The 19,879-nt window shown below is 44.7% G+C and overlaps 1 protein-coding gene across 1 annotated transcript in view; it reads left to right on the plus strand.

The window, feature by feature from the left end:
- The first annotated feature begins 10,902 nt into the window (after positions 1–10,902).
- LOC112251330 (1-phosphatidylinositol 4,5-bisphosphate phosphodiesterase gamma-1-like) overlaps positions 10,903–19,879 on the plus strand; it is a 77,315-nt gene continuing 68,338 nt past the window's right edge. Inside the window, exons 1-2 of the mRNA XM_042322333.1 lie at positions 10,903–11,877; positions 12,280–12,558. Of these exons, the coding sequence (XP_042178267.1) occupies positions 12,285–12,558 (274 nt within the window). The 5' untranslated portion in view covers positions 10,903–11,877; positions 12,280–12,284. The remainder of the gene's footprint in view (positions 11,878–12,279; positions 12,559–19,879) is intronic.

Raw genomic sequence — 19,879 nt, forward strand, 5'->3', positions numbered from 1 at the left:
GGAGACACACCAAACATGTGGAAGAAGGTGCTCTGGTCAGATGAAACCAAAATTGAACATTTTGGCAACAATGCAAAATGTTATGTTTGGCATAAAAGCCACACAGCTCATCACCCTGAACACATCATCCCCACTGTCAAACATGGTGGTGGCAGCATCATTGTTTGGGCCCTGCTTTTCTTCAGCAGGGACAGGGAAGATGGTTAAAATTGATGGGAAGATGGATGGAGCCAAATACAGGACCATTCTGGAAGAACCTGATGGAGTCTGCAAAAGACCTGAGACTGGGACGGAGATTTGTCTTCCAACAAGACAATGATCCAAAACATAAAGCAAAATCTACAATGGAATGGCTCAAAAATAAACATATCCAGGTGTTAGAATGGCCAAGTCAAAGTCCAGACCTGAATCCAATCGAGAATCTGTGGAAAGAACTGAAAACTGCTGTTCACAAATGCTCTCCATCCAACCTCACTGAGCTCGAGCTGTTTTGCAAGGAGGAATGGGAAAAAATTTCAGTCTCTCGATGTGCAAAACTGATAGAGACATACCCCAAGCGACTTACAGCTGTAATCGCAGCAAAAGGTGGCGCTACAAAGTATTAACTTAAGGGGGCTGAATAATTTTGCACGCCCAATTTTTCAGTTTTTGATTTGTTAAAAAAGTTTGAAATATCCAATAAATGTCGTTCCACTTCATGATTGTGTCCCACTTGTTGTTGATTCTTCACAAAAAAATACAGTTTTATATCTTTATGTTTGAAGCCTGAAATGTGGCAAAAGGTCGCAAAGTTCAAGGGGGTCGAATACTTTCGCAAGGCACTGTACACTAATTATGTTTCTAGAATGACAAGACTAGTAAAACTGATGTTGTACCGTCCAACCAGGCTGCTATCTAATGAACTATTGTCAAATACACACACTAGCCTACACAGTTCAGGCAATCTGGACAATGTTGTTCAAACATTGCCATGGTGTTTGGCTGCCAATATTATGTCCTCTAATATAAACTGATTAGGTGTGTTTTAAGTAGAAGTATTAGTCTACTAAATATAGTGACACGTATGTGATATCTGTGCAAAATGTGAATGTCTGTTTGTATGACAACATTGTAATGCTAAGATGCGTTGTTTTCAATGGGTGTTTTATTAAATAAAATCTGACAATGTATATGTTGTTGTAGACTAACTAGCGGTCCAAGAACAGATTGCCTGAAAAGAGACTGAACAAAATTATACTGAACAAAATGATGAACACAACATGTAAAGAGTTGGTCCCATGTTTGATGAGCTGAAATTAAAGATACAAGACATTTTAAATTTGTACAAAAAGCATATTTCTCTCAATTTGTGCACAAATTTTAAGAGAAATATGCTTTTTGTACAAATGTGTTTACATCCCTGTTAGTGAGCGTTTCTCCTTTACCTGACAGGTGTGGCTTATCAAGAAGCATAAACATTATACAGGTGCACCTTGTGCTTGGGACAAAAAAATGTAATATGCTGTTTTGTCACAACACAATGCCACAGATGTCTTAAGTTTTGAAGGAGCGTGCAATTGGCATGCTGACTGCAGGAATGTCCTCTAGAGCTTTTGCCAGAGAATTTAATGTTAATTTCTCTACCATAAGCCACCTCCATTGTTTTAGAGAATCAGTCTCACAATCGCAGACCTCGTCTAACCACGCCAGCCCAGTACCTCCACATCCGGCTTCTTCACCTGCACGTTCACCTTAGACCAGCCACCCGGACAGCTAATGAAACTGAGGAGTATTTCTGTCTGTCATAAAGCCCCTTTGTGGGAAAAACAAATTCTGATTGGTTGGGCCTGCTCCCTAGTGGGTGGGCTTGGCTCCCAAATGGGTGGCCTATGCCCTCCCAGGCCTGCTCAAGACTGCACCCCTGTCCAGTTATGAAATCCATTAATTTGGGCATAATACATTTTTTTTAATTGACTGATTTCCTTATATAAACTGTAACTCAATAAAATCTTTGAAATTGTTGAGTTTATGTTTTTGTGCAGGGGATTTGAAAAGTATTCAGACCCCTTGACTTCATCCACATTTTGTTAGCTTACAGCCTTATTCTAAAATTGATTAAATTGTTTTTTCCCTCATCAAGCTACACACAATACCCCATAATGACAAAGCGAAAATAGGTTTTTTACAAATCTTAGCAAATTTATTACAAATAAACAAAAATATCACACTTATATAAGTATTCAGACCCTCTACTCAGTACTTTGTTGAAGCACCTTTGGCAACGATTACAGCCTTGAGTCTTCTTGGGTGTGACCGAACAAACTTGGCACACCTGTATTTGGGGAGTATCTCCCATTCTTCTCTGAAGATCCTCAAGCTCTGTCAAGTTAGATGGGGAACGTCGCTGCACAGCTATTTTCAGGTCTCTCCAGAGATGTTCAATCGGGTTCAAGTTCGGGCTCTGGCAGAGCTACTTAAGGAAATTCAGAGACTTGTCCCGAAGCCACTCTTGCGTTGTCTTGGCTGTGTGCTTAGGATAATTGTCCTGTTGGACGGTGAACCTTCGCCCCCAGTCTGAGGTCCTGAGCAATCTGGAGCAGTTTTCATCCAGGATCTCTCTGTACTTTGATCCATTCATCTTTCCCTTGATCCAGACTAGTCTCCCAGTCCCTGACGCTGACAAACATCCCCATAGCATGATACTTCCACCACCATGCTTCACCATGCTTCACTGTAGGGTTGGTGCCAGGTTTCCTGTACAATCAATTGAATTTACCACAGGTGGACTCCAATAAAGTTGTTACAAACATCTCAAGGATGATCAGTGGGAACAGGATGCACCTGAGCTCAATTTCGAGGCATATCAAAGGATCTGAATACTTATGCAAATAAGGTATTTCTGTTTTCTATTTTTGATAGATTTGCAAAAAAATCTAAAAACCTGTTTTCGCTTTGTCATTATCAAATCAAAATCAAATCAAACTTTATTTGTCACATGCGACGAATACAAAAGGTACACCTTACCGTGAAATGCTTACTTATGTAACCTTAACCAACAATGCAGTTCAAGAAAGAGTTAAGAAAATATTTACCAAATAACTAAAGTAAAAAACAATCAAGTAACACAATAAAATAACAAGTCTATATATATATATATCATTTTATGTAACCTTTGTTTAACTAGGCAAGTCAGTTAAGAACAAATTCTTATTTACAATGACGGCCTAGGAACAGTGGGTTAACTGCCTTGTTCAGGGGCAGAACAACAGATTTTTACCTTGTCAGCTCGGGGATTCGATCTAGCAACCTTTCGGTTACTGGCACAATGCTCTAACCACTAGGCTACCTGCCGCACCCTATATACAGGGGGTACCGGTACCGAGTCAATGTGTGGGGGTACAGGTTAGTTGAGGTAATGTGTACATGTAAGTAGGGGTAAAGTGACTATGCATAGATAATAAACAGCGAGTAGCAGCAGTGTAAAATCAAAGGGTGGTGGTGTCAATGTAAATATTCCGGGTGACCATTTGATTAATTGTTCAGCAGTCTTATGGCTTGGGGGTGGAAGCTGTTAAGGAGCCTTTTGGTCCTAGACTTGGCGCTCTGGTACCGCTTGCCATGCGGTAGCAGAGTGAACAGTCTATGACTTGGGTGACTGGAGTCTTCGACAATTTTTTGGGCTTTCCTCTGACAGCGCCTATTGTATATATGTCCTGGATGTCAGGAAGCTTGGCCCCAGTGATGTACTGGGCCGTACGCACTACCCTCTGTAGCGCCTGATGGTCAGATGCCAAGCAGTTGCCATACCAGGCGGTGATGCAACCGGTCTGGATGCTCTCGATGGTGCAGCTGTAGAGCTTTTTGAGGATCTGGGGTCCCATGCCAAAACTTTTCAGTCTCCTGAGGTGTTGTTGTGCCCTCTTCATGACTGTCTTGGTGTGTTCGGATCATTATAGTTTGGTGATGTGGACACCAAGGAACTTGAAACACTCGAACCACTCCTCTACAGCCTCGTCGATGTTAATGTTAGTGTTTGGCCACGCAGTCGTGGGTGAACAGGGAGTAAAGGAGGGGACTAAGCACACACCCCTGAGGGACCCCAGTGTTGAGGATCAGCGCGAGAGACGTGTTGTTGCCTACCCTTACCACCTGGGGGCAGCCTGTCATGAAGTCCAGCATCCAGTTGCAGAGGGAGATGTTTAGTCCCATGGTTCTTAGCTTAGTAACGAGATTTGTGGGCACTATGGTGTTGAACGCTGAACTATAGTTAATAAAACAGCATTCTCACATAGGTGTTCCTTTTGTCCAGGTGGGATAGAGCAGTGTGGAGTGCGATTGAGATTGTGTCATCTGTGGATCTGTTGGGGCAGTAGGCAAATTGGAGTGGGTCTAGGGTTTCCAGGATGATGATGTGAGCCATGACCAGCCTTTCAAAGCACTTGATGGCTACCGGCGTGAGTGCTACTGGGCTGTAACCATTTAGACGGGTTACCTTCACTTCCTTGGTCACCCGGGACTATGGTGGTCTGCTTGAAACATTATGGTATTACAGACTCGGTCAGGGAGATGTTGAAAATGTCAGTGAAGACACTTGCCAGATGGTCCGCGCATGCTTTGAGTACACGTCCTGGTAATCCATCTGGCCCCCTGGCTTTGTGAATGTTTACCTGTTTAAAGGTCTTGCTCACATCAGCTATCGAGAGTGTTATCGCACTGTCGTCCGGAACAGCTAGTGCTCTCATGCATGCTTCGGTGTAGCTTACCTTGAAGCGAGGACAAAAGGCATTTAGCTCATCTGGTAGGCTCACGTCACTGGGTAGCTCACAACTGGGTTTCCCTTAGTAGCCCATAATAGTTTTCAAGCCCTGCCACATCCGACGAGCGTCAGAGCCAGTGTAGTAGGATGCAATCTTAATCCTATATTGACGCTGTGCCTGTATGATGGTTCGTCTGAGGGCAAAGCAGGATTTCTTTTAAGAGTCCGGATTAGTGTCCCACTCCTTGAAAGCGGCAGCTCTAGTCTTTAGCTTGATGTGGATGTTGCCTGCTATTCCATGGCTTCTGGTTGGGATATTCGAATCCCACCGTACCTTCTCCGCTACGCAATCTGGTTTCCGAGCTGGTCATGGGTGCACCTCAGCCACACTCAAGGTCCTAAATGATATCATAATTGCCATCGATAAGAGACATTTCTGTGCAGCCGTATTCATTGACCTAGCCAAGGCTTTCGACTCTGTCAATCACCACACTCTTATCGGCAGACTAAACAGCCTTGGTTTGTCAAATGACTGCCTCGCCTGGTTCACCAACTACTTCTCAGACAGAGTTCAGTGTGTCAAATCGGAGAGCCTGCTGAGCTTCAATGCCATACAACTCTCCTTCCGCGGCCTCCAACTGCTCTTAAATGCAAGTAAAACTAAATGCATGCTCTTCAACCGATCGCTGCCCACACCTGCCCGCCCGCCCAGCATCACTACTCTGGACGGTTCTGACTTAGAATATGTGGACAACTACAAATACCTAGGTGTCTGGTTAGAGTGTAAACTCTCCTTCCAGACTCACATTAAGCATCTCCAATCCAAAATGAAATCTATAATCGGGTTCCTATTTTGCAACAAAGCATCCTTCACTCATGCTGCCAAACATACCCTCGTAAAACTGACCATCCTACCGATCCTCGACTTCGGCGATGTCATTTACAAAATAGCCCCCAACACCCTACTCAACAAATTGGATGCAGTCTGTCACAGTGCCATCTGTTTTGTCACCAAAGCCCCATATACTACCAACCACTGCGACCTGTACACTCTCGTTGGCTGGCCCTCGCTTCATACTCGTCGCCAAACCCACTGGCTTCAGGTCCTCTACAAGTCTCCGATAGGTAAGGCCCCGCCTTATCTCAGCTCACTGGTCACCATAGCTGCACCCACCCGTAGCACGCGCTCCAGCAGGTATATTTCCCCCAAAGCCAATTCCTCCTTTGGCTGCCTTTCCTTCCAGTTCTCTGCTGCCAATGACTGGAATGAATTGCAAAAATCACTGAACCTGGAGACATATCTCCCTCACTAGCTTTAAGCACCAGCTGTCTAAGCAGCTCACAGATCACTGCACCTGTACAAAGCCCATCTGTAAATAGCCCATCCAACTACCTCATCCCCATACTGTATTTATTTATCTTTGTCACGACTTCCGCCGAAGTCGGCTCCTCTCCTTGTTCGGGCGGCGTTCGGCGGTCGACGTCACCGGCTTTCTAGCCTCTCCATTTTTCATGTATCCATTTTTTTTGTCTTGTTCCTTGCACACCTGGTTTTCATTCCCCAATTACACTACATGTATTTATTCCTCTGTTCCCCCTCATGTCTTTGTGGAAGATTGTTTGTGTGTTACGTATTTTTGAACGCACTAGGTTTGTGTGCATTTTTCCCGTGTTATTTCCCCAAACCTGTTTTGTATACATTTGATGTGTTGTGACTGTTTTGCGCATTATACACTTTGCCTTGTTGGCTGGAGATTTTTTGGAGCAGTTTCATCCATCTGTATATCTCTCCTGCCGAAATAAAGTGTGCGCCTGTTCACAATTCTCTGCTCTCCTGCACCTGACTTCAGCACATGTACGCACATGCCTGACAATCTTGCTCCTTTGCACCCCTGTATCTCTACTTGCACATTCATCTTCTGCACATCAATCACTCTAGTGTCTAATTGGTATATTGTAATTACTTCACCACCATGGTCTATTTATTGCCTTACCTCCCTTCTCTTACCTCATTTGCACACACTGTATATAGATTTTCTTCAACTGTATTATTGACTGTATGTTTTGTTTATTCCATGTGTAACTCTGTGTTGTTGTATGTGTCGAACTGCTTTGCTTTATTCTTGGCCAGGTCGCAGTTTTAAATGAGAACTTGCCTACCTGGCTAAATAAAGGTGAAAAAAATATATATATATGTATATACGGTCACTGAAGACGACGTCATCGATGCACTTATTGATGATGACAGAGGTGGTATACTCCTCAATGCCATTGGATGAATCCCGGAACATATAGAGTAGCATCCGCGTCATCTGACCTCTTCCATATTGAGCGAGTCACTGGCACTTCCTGCTTAAGTTTTTGCTTGTAAGCAGGTAATCAGGAGGACAGGATTATGGTCAGATTTTCCAAATGGAGGGCGAGGGAGAGCTTTGTATGCATGTCTGTGTGTGAAGTAAAGGTGGTCTAGAGTTTTTTTTTTCCCTGGTTGCACATGTGACATGCTGGTATAAATGAGGTAAAACTGATTTAAATTTGCCTGCATTAAAGTCCCCGGCCACTAGGAGCACTGATTCTGGATGAGCATTTTCTTGTTTACTTATGGCCTTATACAGCTGGTTGAGTGCGGTCTTAGTGCCAGCATTGGTCTGTGGTGGTAAATAGACAGCTACGAATAATGTAGATGAGAACTCTCTTTGTAGATAGTGTGATCGACAGCATAAGGTACTCTACCTCAGGCGAGCAATACCTCGAGACTCCTTTAATATTAGACATCGTGCACCAGCTGTTATTGACAAATAGACACACACCCCCGCCCCTCGTCATACCAGACGTAGCTCCTCTGTCCTGCCGATGCATGGAAAATCCCACCAGCTCTATATTATCCGTGTCGTCGGTCAGCCACAACTCTGTGAAACATAAGATGTTACAGTTTTTAATGTCCCGTTGGTAGGTTAGTCTTGATCGTACACCATCCATTTTGTTTTTCAATGATTGCACGTTGGCCAATATAACGGATGGTAGTGGTGGTTTACTCATTCCCCTACGAATTCTGACGGCAGCCAGACCTACGCCCCCTTTTTCTCTGTCTTTTCTTCTGAGATTTGGGCCTGTTCCCGACAAAGTAGTATCAAAGTAGTACTTCGTGCCGGACGTGTAAACTCTTAAAGATCGGACCCTTTTTTTCAATTTCCCCCTAAAATTACAATTACAATTACATTACCCAAATCTAACTGCCTGTAGCTCAGGCATTGAAGCAAGGATAGGTACAGTGCCTTGCGAAAGTACTTTTTTGACACCATTTGAAAGGAAACACTTTGAAGTTTGTGGAAATGTGACATGAATGTAGGAGAATATAACACATTAGGTCTGGTAAAAGAAAATACAAAGAAAAAAACAACTGTTTAAAAAATAAATAATTGTGCCATCTTTGAAATGCAAGAGAAAGACCATAATGTATTATTCCAGCACAGATTGATGAGGAAAAAACAAACAATTTAATTGTCACGTTTGTTGTTGAAAGGATTGGACCAAGGCGCAGTGTGCGTAGAGTTCCACATGTTTATTTAAATGAAACTCAAAGAAAACAATAGAGCACGAAATGTGAAGCTAATGCTCGCAAGCAACTATACATAGACAAGATCCCACAAAGCACAATGGGGAAATGGCTGCCTAAATATGATCCCCAATCAGAGACAACGATAAACAGCTGCCTCTGATTGGGAACCATACCAGGCCAACATAGATACAGTGGGGCAAAAAAGTATTTAGTCAGCCACCAATTGTGCAAGTTCTCCCACTTAAAAAGATGAGAGAGGCCTGTAATGTTCATCATAGGTACACTTCAACTATGACAGACAAAATGAGGGGAGGAGAGGAGGAGCCTCTTAAAGAAGAAGTTACAGGTGTGTGAGAGCCAGAAATCTTGCTTGTTTGTAGGTGACCAAATACTTATTTTCCACCATAATTTGAAAATAAATTCATTAAAAATCCTACAATGTGATTTTCTGGATTTTTTTTCTTCTCATTTTGTCTGTCATAGTTGAAGTGTACCTATAATGAAAATTACAGCCCTCGCTCATCTTTTTAAGTGGGAGAACTTGCACAATTGGTGGCTGACTAAATACTTTTTTGCCCCACTGTATATAATAACCTAGAAAACCCACCCTAGTCACACCCCGACACCCCGACCTAACCAACATAACCAGCTCTCTATGGTCAGGGCGTGACATTAATCCATTTTAGAATAAGGCTGTAACGTAACAAATGTGGAAAAAGTCAAGGGGGCTGAATACTTCCGTTGTAGTGCACACAAACAGTACACTACAATGATCTGTTGTCATACGTATTATGAACCGACCCAAACATACTCCAGCCAGACTCATCCACTGTAATGTCTCCATCCAAAATGGCACCTTATTCCCTATTTAGTGCATTATTTTTGACCAGGGCCCATAGGGCTATGGTGAAAAGTAGTGAACTATATAGAGAATAGGGTGCCATTTAGGAAGCATTCTACAGCATGTTTGGAGCAGCCACGCTTTGTGTGGTGTGTCTACACTTTGTGTGGTGTGTTGACTCTTCTCTGTGAAAACAAGATGTGCTCTGTAATTTAATTTGGCCATGAAATGTGACTGACTGTGTGTGAAGAATTGATTTAGGGGTAACATGCCTCCCCCCTTCACTTCGCCCCACATGAATACCTCTCTGTCTTCTGTCTCACACACACACACACACACACACACAATACACACACTGATACACACACACACACCATATAATACACTCCTTCCGGCTCCCCATTCTCATAAAATGGGAGGGTGTTCCATGCATTGTGATTGGCTGTTGGCTGGCCATTGGCAGGAGTGGAGGAGACACACCCAGCTGACATGTGGATGTGATTAGACTATAGCACAGCTGTGATGTCATCTCAGACTGCCTCCTCCCACACACAGACACTAGCATCGTTCATCTGTCAAAACACACACACGCTATGAATATGCCTTAGTCTAGCATAAACAATGCGTATACCAAACACACCTTCCTAATATTGAGTTGCACCCCCCCTCCCCCTTTTTGCCCTCACAACAGCCTCAAATTGTCAGAGCATGGACTCTACAAGGTGTCGAAAGCGTTCCATAGGGATGCTGGCCCATGTTGACTCCAATGCTTCCCACAGTTGTTTCAAGTTGGTTGGATGTCTTTTGGGTGGTGGATCATTCTTGTTTCACACGGGAAACTGATGAGCATGAAAACCCCAGCAGCGTTGCAGTTCTTGACACAAACCAGTGTGCCTGGCACCTACTACCATACCCAGTTCAAAGGCACTTAAATCTTTTGTCTTGCCAATTCACCCTCTGAATGGCACACACACACAATCCATATCGCAGAAGGATTAAAAATACTTCTTTAACCTGTCTCCTCCCCTTCATCTACACTGATTGAAGTGGATTTAACAAGTTACATCAATAAGGGATCATAGCTTTCACCTGGTCAGTCCATATCACAGAAAGAGCAGGTGTTCTTAATATTTCATATACTCAGTGTATAATGGAGCTTTCAGAACACAAGCACTGTATTCAAAACAATGAAAGACAGCATTCAACTGTCAACTTAAGCAACCATTACTCCCTAAAACTCCACAGACAGTCATCCTGTAAGACCATGGGTAAGGCACTCTTTAGACCACGTGTCAAACTCATTTCATGGAGAGCCCAGTGTCTGCTTGCTTTCGCTCCCCCCTTGTACTTGATTGATGTATTGAGGTGCTACTTAGTAAGGAACTTTCCTCACCTGGTTGTCTTTATTGCAAGGAAAAAGCAAAACCCTGCAGCCACTAGGCCTTCCATGGAATGAGTTTGCCACCCCTGCATTAGACTGGCTTTTTGCCGTATTTAGGACTAAGCCATTTCATTAGTCCAGTCACAAAGGAATATCACACTTCTGACCCTAGACTAACTCCAATCACCTACTCTTAACCCCTGACTTCTGACCCTCTGGCTCAGTCACATCACTTTGAACTGTTATTCTGATTGATCAGCGCTCTTGCAGACAATGCTGCACCTCTCCTCAAAGCCCGCGGATGTCGCCGTTTCTCCACCATATCACCTCTTACTCTCTCTTCCTCCCCCTCTCGGTTCTCGTTCCCAGCCCTGCTGTCTCTCTCTCTCTCCACTCCCCCCATCTTTCTTCTATGGGCTACAGCACAAGTAGAAGAAAAAAATCCAGCTAAAAGCTTTTCCGGTCTGCTAGCCTGAATTTCCTCTAAAGACGTCTCTCGCAGAGAGGAGAGGAGGACGCACACAGGCAGACTGACAGACCAACGGTTGTAATTGCACCGGCGGTCACCGAGAAGACTAATCTTCACTCTTATCTTGTACTGAAGGATCTGGTTTCTTTAGGAGGGGCATGAACCGCGGAGCAGTGCTTCTCGGCGGCCTGTGCCGGGAAATGTGTCCGCCGTGGGTGTGAGGGAGAGCGGAATGGTCTGCCTGGACGGAACACACTGGTCTCGCACGGCCGCTCCAGTCTCCGGTATCCACGCGCTCCCGACTGCGCCAATTGAGCGCCGATCGGTCCATAGCGGTGTGATTTGGTTCACGGACGGCCTCAAACACATTGGGCAGCCCACTTGTCTTTTATCGTTACATAATTGAAACTGAATGTATGTGTCGCTCCCGTAACCCGGACTGATTCTCAGGCATGGAGGCAGAGATGTGTGTGTGACACTGTGTGTGTGCGCCTGTGCTGGATCCAGGGGCAGGGCTGTCTGTCTGTCTGTCTGTCTGTCTGTAACCGATCTACCCGCCGAGTGGACCGGACTGGACTGTGCATTAATTGTACTAGTGCATAAATTAACCACGGGCCAGCCCAACGTGAACCCTGGGTGGAAACCCGAGTCCAACGGGCAATGAGGGGAACAGCTTTGCCTCTCTTTACTTCTCTGGCCCTCGGTCTGATCTTTTTGTGTTTCTGCCAGAAGCATCTGGAAAGGATAACACGGGGATCCATCCACTCCCCCAGAAAGTAGACTGGAGAATAAATCACATCCTGGATGGAGAAGCATCCTTACTTCTAGAAATGATGGATACAGTTGTCTCGAATTCCAGCTTCATGCTCATGGCCTACTGCTAATTTTAGAGGTGTAAATTATGGGATGGAAAACTGGGTTTTATTCTTTATAATAATAACCTACAACTGGAAGTGTTTGTTAAAGTTATTACACTGTTATTAATGACTTCCATTGTTGATGAGTTATTTCTGTTTTTAATTTCTCTCATTTTGCCATTGGATTGGCAATGACCTATTCACCCTGGCCACCAATGCATGTAACTAAGGATAACTGGATAACTGTGGTCCTCGCCCTCCATCGATTTTAGGCCGAGTTGAAGGAATACAACATCCTTTTCCCTAACTCTGAAACCACAACAAGTTGAAATCACTAAGCCTCTGTGACATGTCCTTGTATCCAGGCAACGTAATGTGACTGTAACTACCTTCTCCCTTTCTCTAACTTCTAAACTCCGTTGAAACTACACGTGCAGTGAAGATGTGTGCAGCCAGGTTCAGTAGCAGCAGTAGCGTCAACGGGGACCGGGATGAGACCACTACTAATGGACCCGGTACGGGCCCGGCCACCACATCCCGCATGCTGGACTGGTCCGAGGAGGGCACCCGCATCCTCCACAGCCTGGAGATTGGAACGGTCATGACCGTGTTCTACCAGAAGAAGTCCCAGCGACCGGAGAGGAGGACCTTCCAGATACGACAGGACACTAGACAGATAGCGTGGAGCCGCAACCCTGACAAGATAGAGGGAGAGAGTGAGTATAAGTCAACGTTCCAAATGGCACCCTATTCCCTATATAGTGTACTACTTTTGACCAGAGCCCATAGGGTTCTGCTCAAAAGTAATGCACTATATAGGGAATAGGATGCCATTGGGGACGCAACCTAAATGTTAGTGACAGTCGTGTACTACTTGTCTATTACATAGAACCTGGTGGTGTAGATCACTTGGCCTCATGTCTACACAACAACACACACCAGACAGGCACTATTTGCATCTCCCCTCAACTATCCCTCCCTCTGTCACTTACATCCTCTGTAACCATAACAACCAATGTTTCTGTCTCTTAAGTCTTTCACTTTGTACTATATAGTGTGTGCAGATTTTGTGGGATAAGTCTAGCAGCCTATCATGCTCTCCCATTGGCAGACTGCTGATATAAATAGAATGGAATAATAATGAATACATGGTCCTCTATGAGGGTGTGTTGTGCTGGTCCTGTCTGCTATAACTTTCACTCCACTGTCACCGTTTGACAGCTAGGTCATGAACCTCTGACCCTCATTAGCTGTGACCCCTAGCTGTCAGCTGTCCAGTTACAGTAGCTACTCAGAGAACATGCTGGGGCCACATGGAGCCCTAAAGGTTGGCCAGTCACCACCCAGCCCTGTGCTTCCTGTTTGTTCTCCTTGGAGACTGGAGCTGTACAGAGCCAGGATGGTGGATCGAGTGGCAGTGGCATACTTAGCTGACTGGGATATTGTTTTGGTGGGAGGTAGGCTGAGCCATGGTTAGGTTATGTGTCTGGGCTGGGTGTGTATTATATTGTCTGGGCCTGGCTGTATTGTGTGGGATCTGTTCTGTACAGACTGAAAGAGGATCTATTATAATGTCTGTTAACCAGACAGGAGAGATAATAGACTTAGAATCCACAAAGGAAATGTTCTCTTTGCGTACAACTGGAGAGGAGTAGAAGATGCTCAACCAGCATGATAAAAAAATCATATGGAAATAAGCGTGACTCTCACTCACAATTGAATACTTGATACTTTATTATCTACTTTGAGTTCTCTATACAGAAACCACATACTGTATATATACTCTACAGATATATGGTTGTCAAATAAAGCTGAAAGATTCAGGTTGTGACAAACATTGGTCTTGTTGACATGCATGCACACTAACACATAATCTGCATTTTTAATCTGCACCTCTCTTTCTCTCTCTCTCTCTCTCTCGCTCTCTCACACTCTTTCTCTTTCTGTCTCTCTCTCAGTAAAAGCTGTAGTGTGTAGGTATGGTTTATACACTATATATACAAAAGTATGTGGACCCCCCTTCGATTAGTGGAATCGACTATTTCAGCCACACCCGTTGCTGACAGGTGTATAAATTCGAGCACATCACCATGCAATCTCCACAGACAAACATCGAGAGTAGAATGGCCTTACTGGAAAGCTCAGTGACTTTTAACGTGGCACTGTCATCGGATGCCACCTTTCCAACAAGTCAATTCATTTAACTTCTAGCCCTGCTAGAGCTGCCCCAGTCAACTGCAAGTGCTGTTATTGTGAAGTGGAAACGTCTAGGAGCAACAACGGCTCAGCTGGCAAGTGGTAGGCCACCCACAGAACGGGACCTCTGAAGCGCGTAATGCATTCAAATTGTCAGTCCTTGGTTGCAACGCTCACTACCCAGTTCCAAACTGCCTCTGGAAGCAACGTCAGCACAAGAGCTGTTCATCGGGCAATTCATGAAATGGATTTCCATGGCCGAGCAGCCACACACAAGCCTAAGATGACCATGTGCAATGCTAAGCATCTGCTGGAGTGGTATAAAGTTCACTGCCAGTGGACTCTTGAGCAGTGGAAACACGTTCTCTGGAGTGATGAATCACGCTTCACCATCTGGCAGTCCGACGGACGAATCTGGGTTTGCCTGAATGCATAGTGCCAACTGTAATTTTTGGTGGAGGAGGATTAAAGGTCTGGGGCTGTTTTTCTTGGTTCGGGCTAGGCCCCTTAGTTCCAGTGAAGGGAAATCTTAACGCTACATCATACAATGACATTTTAGATGATTCTGTGCTTCCATATTTGTGGCAACAGTTTGGGGAAGGCCCTTTCCTGTTTCAGCATGACAATGCCCCCGTGCACAAAGTGAGGTCCATACAGAAATGGTTTGTCAATATCATTGTGGAAGAACTTGACTGGCCTGCACAGAGCCCTGACCTCAACCCCATTGAGAACCTTTGGGATGAATTGGAACACAGACTGCAAGCCAGGCCTAATAGCCCAACATCAGTGCCTGACTTCACTAATCATTTTGTGACTGAATGGAAGCAAGTCCCTGCCGCAATGTTCCAACATCTAGTTGAAAGCCTTCCCAGAAGAGTGGATGCTGTTATAGCAGCAAAGGGGGACCAACTCCATATTAATGCCCATAATTTTGGAATGAGATGTTCAATGAGCAGGTGTCCACATACCTTTGGTCATGTTGTGTATCCGATAGTAGCCACACACACTGACAGTATCTTGTGGTTTTGCTTGAGTACCTTGTTAATCATTCATGATCATAAACCATATTATGCTCAGAACATAATCTATTGTTAGCTATCTTGGTGTGTGTGTTTGCTACTGTGCTGCTATATTCCACTGGCTGGCCATCTCAAGTCTTTCTCCTTCTTACACATGCACTCACGCACTCACACACACGCACTCACTCACACTCACGCACTCACACTCACGCACTCACACACACGCACTCACTCACACACACACACGCACTCACACACACACACACTCAGAATTCGACCCCCCCGGACCCCACTCCTCCTCTTTACAAACATATTCCTCCATAACCCTACAACCCCCATAGGGAGTAACATTCCTGGAACTGTGAGTCTCCACTTCTCTATTCAGCTCTCCAACGCTCTCTCCTTTCCCCTGCTCTCCCTCCCTCACTCTCTCCTTTCCCCTGCTCTCCCTCCCTCACTCTCTCCTTTCCCCTGCTCTCCCCCTCACTTTCTTCTTCCCTCTGCTATCCCTCCCTTTCTCCTTTCCCCTGCTCTCCCCCTCACTCTCTTCTTCCCTCTGCTATCCCTCCCTTTCTCCTTTCCCCTGCTCTCCCTTCCTCACTCTCTCCTTTCCCGTGCTCTCCCCCTCACTCTCTCCTTCCCTCTGCTATCCCTCCCTTTCTCCTTTCCCCTGCTCTCCCCCTCACTCTCTTCTTCCCTCTGCTATCCCTCCCTTTCTCCTTTCCCCTGCTCTCCCCCTCACTCTCTCCTTCCCTCTGCTATCCCTCCCTCTCTCCCTTCCCCTGCTCTCCCCCTCACTCTCTCCTTCCCTCTGCTCTCCCTCCCACCCTTTCTCCTTTCCCCTGTTCTCCCTCCCTCACTTTCTCCTTCCCTCTGCTACCCCTCCCTCTCCTTTCTCCGGCTCTCCCTCCCTCCCCCACTCTTCCCTGCCCTCTGCTATCCCTCCCTCCTTCTCTCTTTTCCTCTGCTTTCGTTCTCTCATTCCCCCTGCTCTCCCTCCTTCCCTTTCCCCTTCCCCTTACTCTCCCTTACTCGCTACCTCGCCTCACCTGCTCTCCATCACTCTCTCATTTCCCCTGCTCTCCCTTCCTCACTATCTACCTCTCTAGTCCATCCCTTGCCATCCCTTGCTTGTCCACCCCCAGTTTTCCATCTGTTACTCCCTCTCCCTGTTCTCCCACTATCAATCTCCCAGGTCTTTTCCAACTAGCTCTCTCTCCTTCCTAGCTCTCCCTTGTCTTTCATCACTTATCTTCTCTTTTACTTGTTTAAAGTTGAACCCTTGATGCTCAACTTCATGCTTTTCCACCTACCATTTTCATGCCACTCCCTCCTTTCTCACTTGTCTTTCTTTCTCTTGGTTATTTTCTTTTAGAGTCAGTCTCACGTCCTCTACCAGTCCCCCTTTCTCCTTTGTCGTTTAGTGTATTCTCTCTCTCCTTCACTTTCTCTTCCCTTGAACATCTATCTGTTTCTATCTTTCCTTTCACCTCCCCCTCTTCTCTCCTCTTCAGCTTCTTTTGTTTCCTTTGTTTTCATTACAGTCCCTCTTTCTCTACCGCCATTTTAAAACAACATTAATACGGTGTCTGTTTCTTTATATGTCTTGAGGGAGACCTGTGTGATGTCTGTTTACAGAGGTTACCAGTGCTGTAGCTGTGAGCTCTGTCGCGCACACACACACACGCACACACACACACGCACGCACGCACGCACGCACGCACACACGCACACACACACACACACACACACACACACACACACACACACACACACACACACACACACACACACACACACACACACACACACACATCTTCCCAGCCTCAGTATCACTAGTAGTATCACTCTTGAGTGGCAGGAAGTGCTGGTTAGCAGGGAGCTCTTCACTTCCTGCTTCAGACTGAAGTACTGAGCTCAGGAAAACAAAGGCCCCGGTGTCACTCTCTGTAAAAGGAATGGAGACTGGGAGATGGTGTGTGTGTGTGTGTGTGTGTGTGTGTGTGTGTGTGTGTGTTTACAACACAGTGTGTATGAACCATTCATTTGAATGATTTTAGCAGCCCCCACCCCCTTCTGTCAGTGCCACTGTGTAGCTGTTATAACGTGATTATTACGTCAATGCAACAGTACCAAGCATTCACATTTCACCCTGTTTGCTCACCTTCTCTGGAATATCCAAATCATACAGGAGGAATCCCAAATGGTACTCTATTCCCTATTAAGTGCACTACTTTTGACCGGGGCTAGTAGGGCTCTGGTCAAAAGTAGTGCACTATATAGACAGGTTGGTTGTTTAGCAACAAAACCGATGTGTGCGCAACTATGGGGTAAAACACACAGGGTTGGTTTAGATTGTTGACAACATGTAAACTATATTTAGTCTCCAAATGTTTATTGAAAATATAAATACATTTGCACAATGAGCACTTTTTGTCTCTCAAATGCATCGTTGCAGTTGGTTAGCGAGCTAGCGAATTTTAGCCATATTAGCATAGACAGTCAAAACACCTCTAAACAAGACATGGTTTCAAAAACAAGATACAACCAGCTGAAACAAGCCACCTATGATTCCCCACATGGCAGCTTCTTGTCATTGTTGCTAGGTATCTGACAAATCAGAATCATGACAAAGTCTTCTGACCCTATCCATGCACGCATCATTTTCCACACAATTAAAGACATTCCAGTCACGTCTCATTCTAGAACAGTGTGTTACAGGTCAGAAAGTTGGAACGATCTCTCTCTGGCTGGTTGTTGATGTTAGTTTAACTTTGACCACATAACATGTACCACGCGGTACCAATGAGAACCACGTCATTAAAGCCACCCAATGTCACGGCAAAGCTAAGAAAAGACAGAACATTTTGTACAATGAAACGATATAGACGAGTCATCATATCAGTAGAAATTCCCATGACCTTCTGAGGTTATTATTCAGTATAGAAGACATTTGATTAGTCATGGCACCTCCCCACAGTGGAGGTGCCATAATACCCATAAAACCTAGCGGTCAAACAGGGAAATGGTTCCAATCGTTTTTCCACCATTCATTTTTCCGATAAGGAATTTTAGAAACATTTAAAAGAAGGGCTGTGTTTTGTGTAGGTTTACCCTGGTGTGACATTTAGATAACTATGTAAATCTCTCTAGGATAAAGTGACTTTTATCAATATATTCGGCTCTATTTACTCTCAGATTCGAAAATGCTAATTAGCATCAAAGTAGACATCATGCAAGTTTACAAATCCCTGCAAGCTCCTGCTCGTCATCTCTAACGGACACCTTTGCTAGTAGGTATTGTTCCTGCTCGTCATCTCTAACTGACACTTTTGCTAACAGGTATTGTTCCTGCTCGTCATCTCTAGCTGACACCTTTGCTAACAGGTATTGTTCCTGTTCGTCATCTCTAACTGACACCTTTGCTAACAGGTATTGTTCCTGCTCGTCATCTCTAACTGACACCTTTGCTAACAGGTATTGTTCCTGCTCGTCATCTCTAGCTGACACCTTTGCTAACAGGTATTGTTCCTGCTCGTCATCTCTAACTGACACCTTTGCTAACAGGTATTGTTCCTGCTCGTCATCTCTAACTGACACCTTTGCTAGTAGGTATTGTTCCTGCTCGTCATCTCTAGCTGACACCTTTGCTAACAGGTATTGTTCCTGCTCGTCATCTCTAACTGACACCTTTGCTAACAGGTATTGTTCCTGCTCGTCATCTCTAACTGACACCTTTGCTAACAGGTATTGTTCCTGCTCGTCATCTCTAGCTGACACCTTTGCTAACAGGTATTGTTCCTGCTCGTCATCTCTAACTGACACCTTTGCTAACAGGTATTGTGTCAATGTAAAACAGTTCACAGAATTTTCAATTTAATGAAATTTTGCCAATTTATTCATTACTAAATTTAGTTAATAGTTCACACAGAGATTTTTTTACCTTTGCCTCGTCCAGATCATTATGGCATTTGTACTATGATAGCCACATTAGCAGCTAATTAGCATTTTATTTTGAAGGGGGAAATATATTGATAAAAGTCACCTTGTCCTAGAGAGATTTACACAGTTATCAAAATGTCACTCCAGGGTAAGGCTACACGAAACACAGCCCTTCTTTTAAGTGTTTCTAAAAATCCCTATGGGAAACATTACCGGTGGAAAAACGATTGGAACCATTTCCTTGTTTTATGGGTATTATGACTCATACAATGGTACTCTATAGAGGTCATTGTAGGTGTATTTACTGCAGATCTATAGACTACAAGAATCTCTTGTTGGTCTTTCTTCTTCTTCAAGAGAAGTGTGTGTGTGTGTGTGTGTGTGTGTGTGTGTGTGTGTGTGTGTGTGTTAGAGAGAGATAGGGAGATGTGAGAAGAGGAGTGTGTGTCTTAATCACAGTCTGGACCAGGATGAAAGGCCTCAGAGGGAGGGAATACTGTTTTGTGTGTTTGTGGTGAGTGTGGCGCAAAATCCCAGTAAGCATGAGAAAGCCAGGCTGTATTAACTAACATGGTTATGGTGAGCCAAGCGTGACTCTTGGCTGGGAGGTTGATACGCCTTATTGTCCCAGACACACACACAAAAACATACACACACACATACACACACATACACCCACACACAGACCGATACGCCTTATTGTCTCAGACACACACACCGATATGCCTTATTGCCTCAGACTCACACACACACACACACACACACACACACACACACACACACACACACACACACACACACACACACACACACACACACATAGACAGACACATACACACACATACACACACATACACACACCGATACGCCTTATTGTCTC

The sequence above is a fragment of the Oncorhynchus tshawytscha genome, linkage group LG05 (genome assembly GCF_018296145.1).
Source record: "Oncorhynchus tshawytscha isolate Ot180627B linkage group LG05, Otsh_v2.0, whole genome shotgun sequence".
Taxonomy (NCBI): domain Eukaryota; kingdom Metazoa; phylum Chordata; class Actinopteri; order Salmoniformes; family Salmonidae; genus Oncorhynchus; species Oncorhynchus tshawytscha.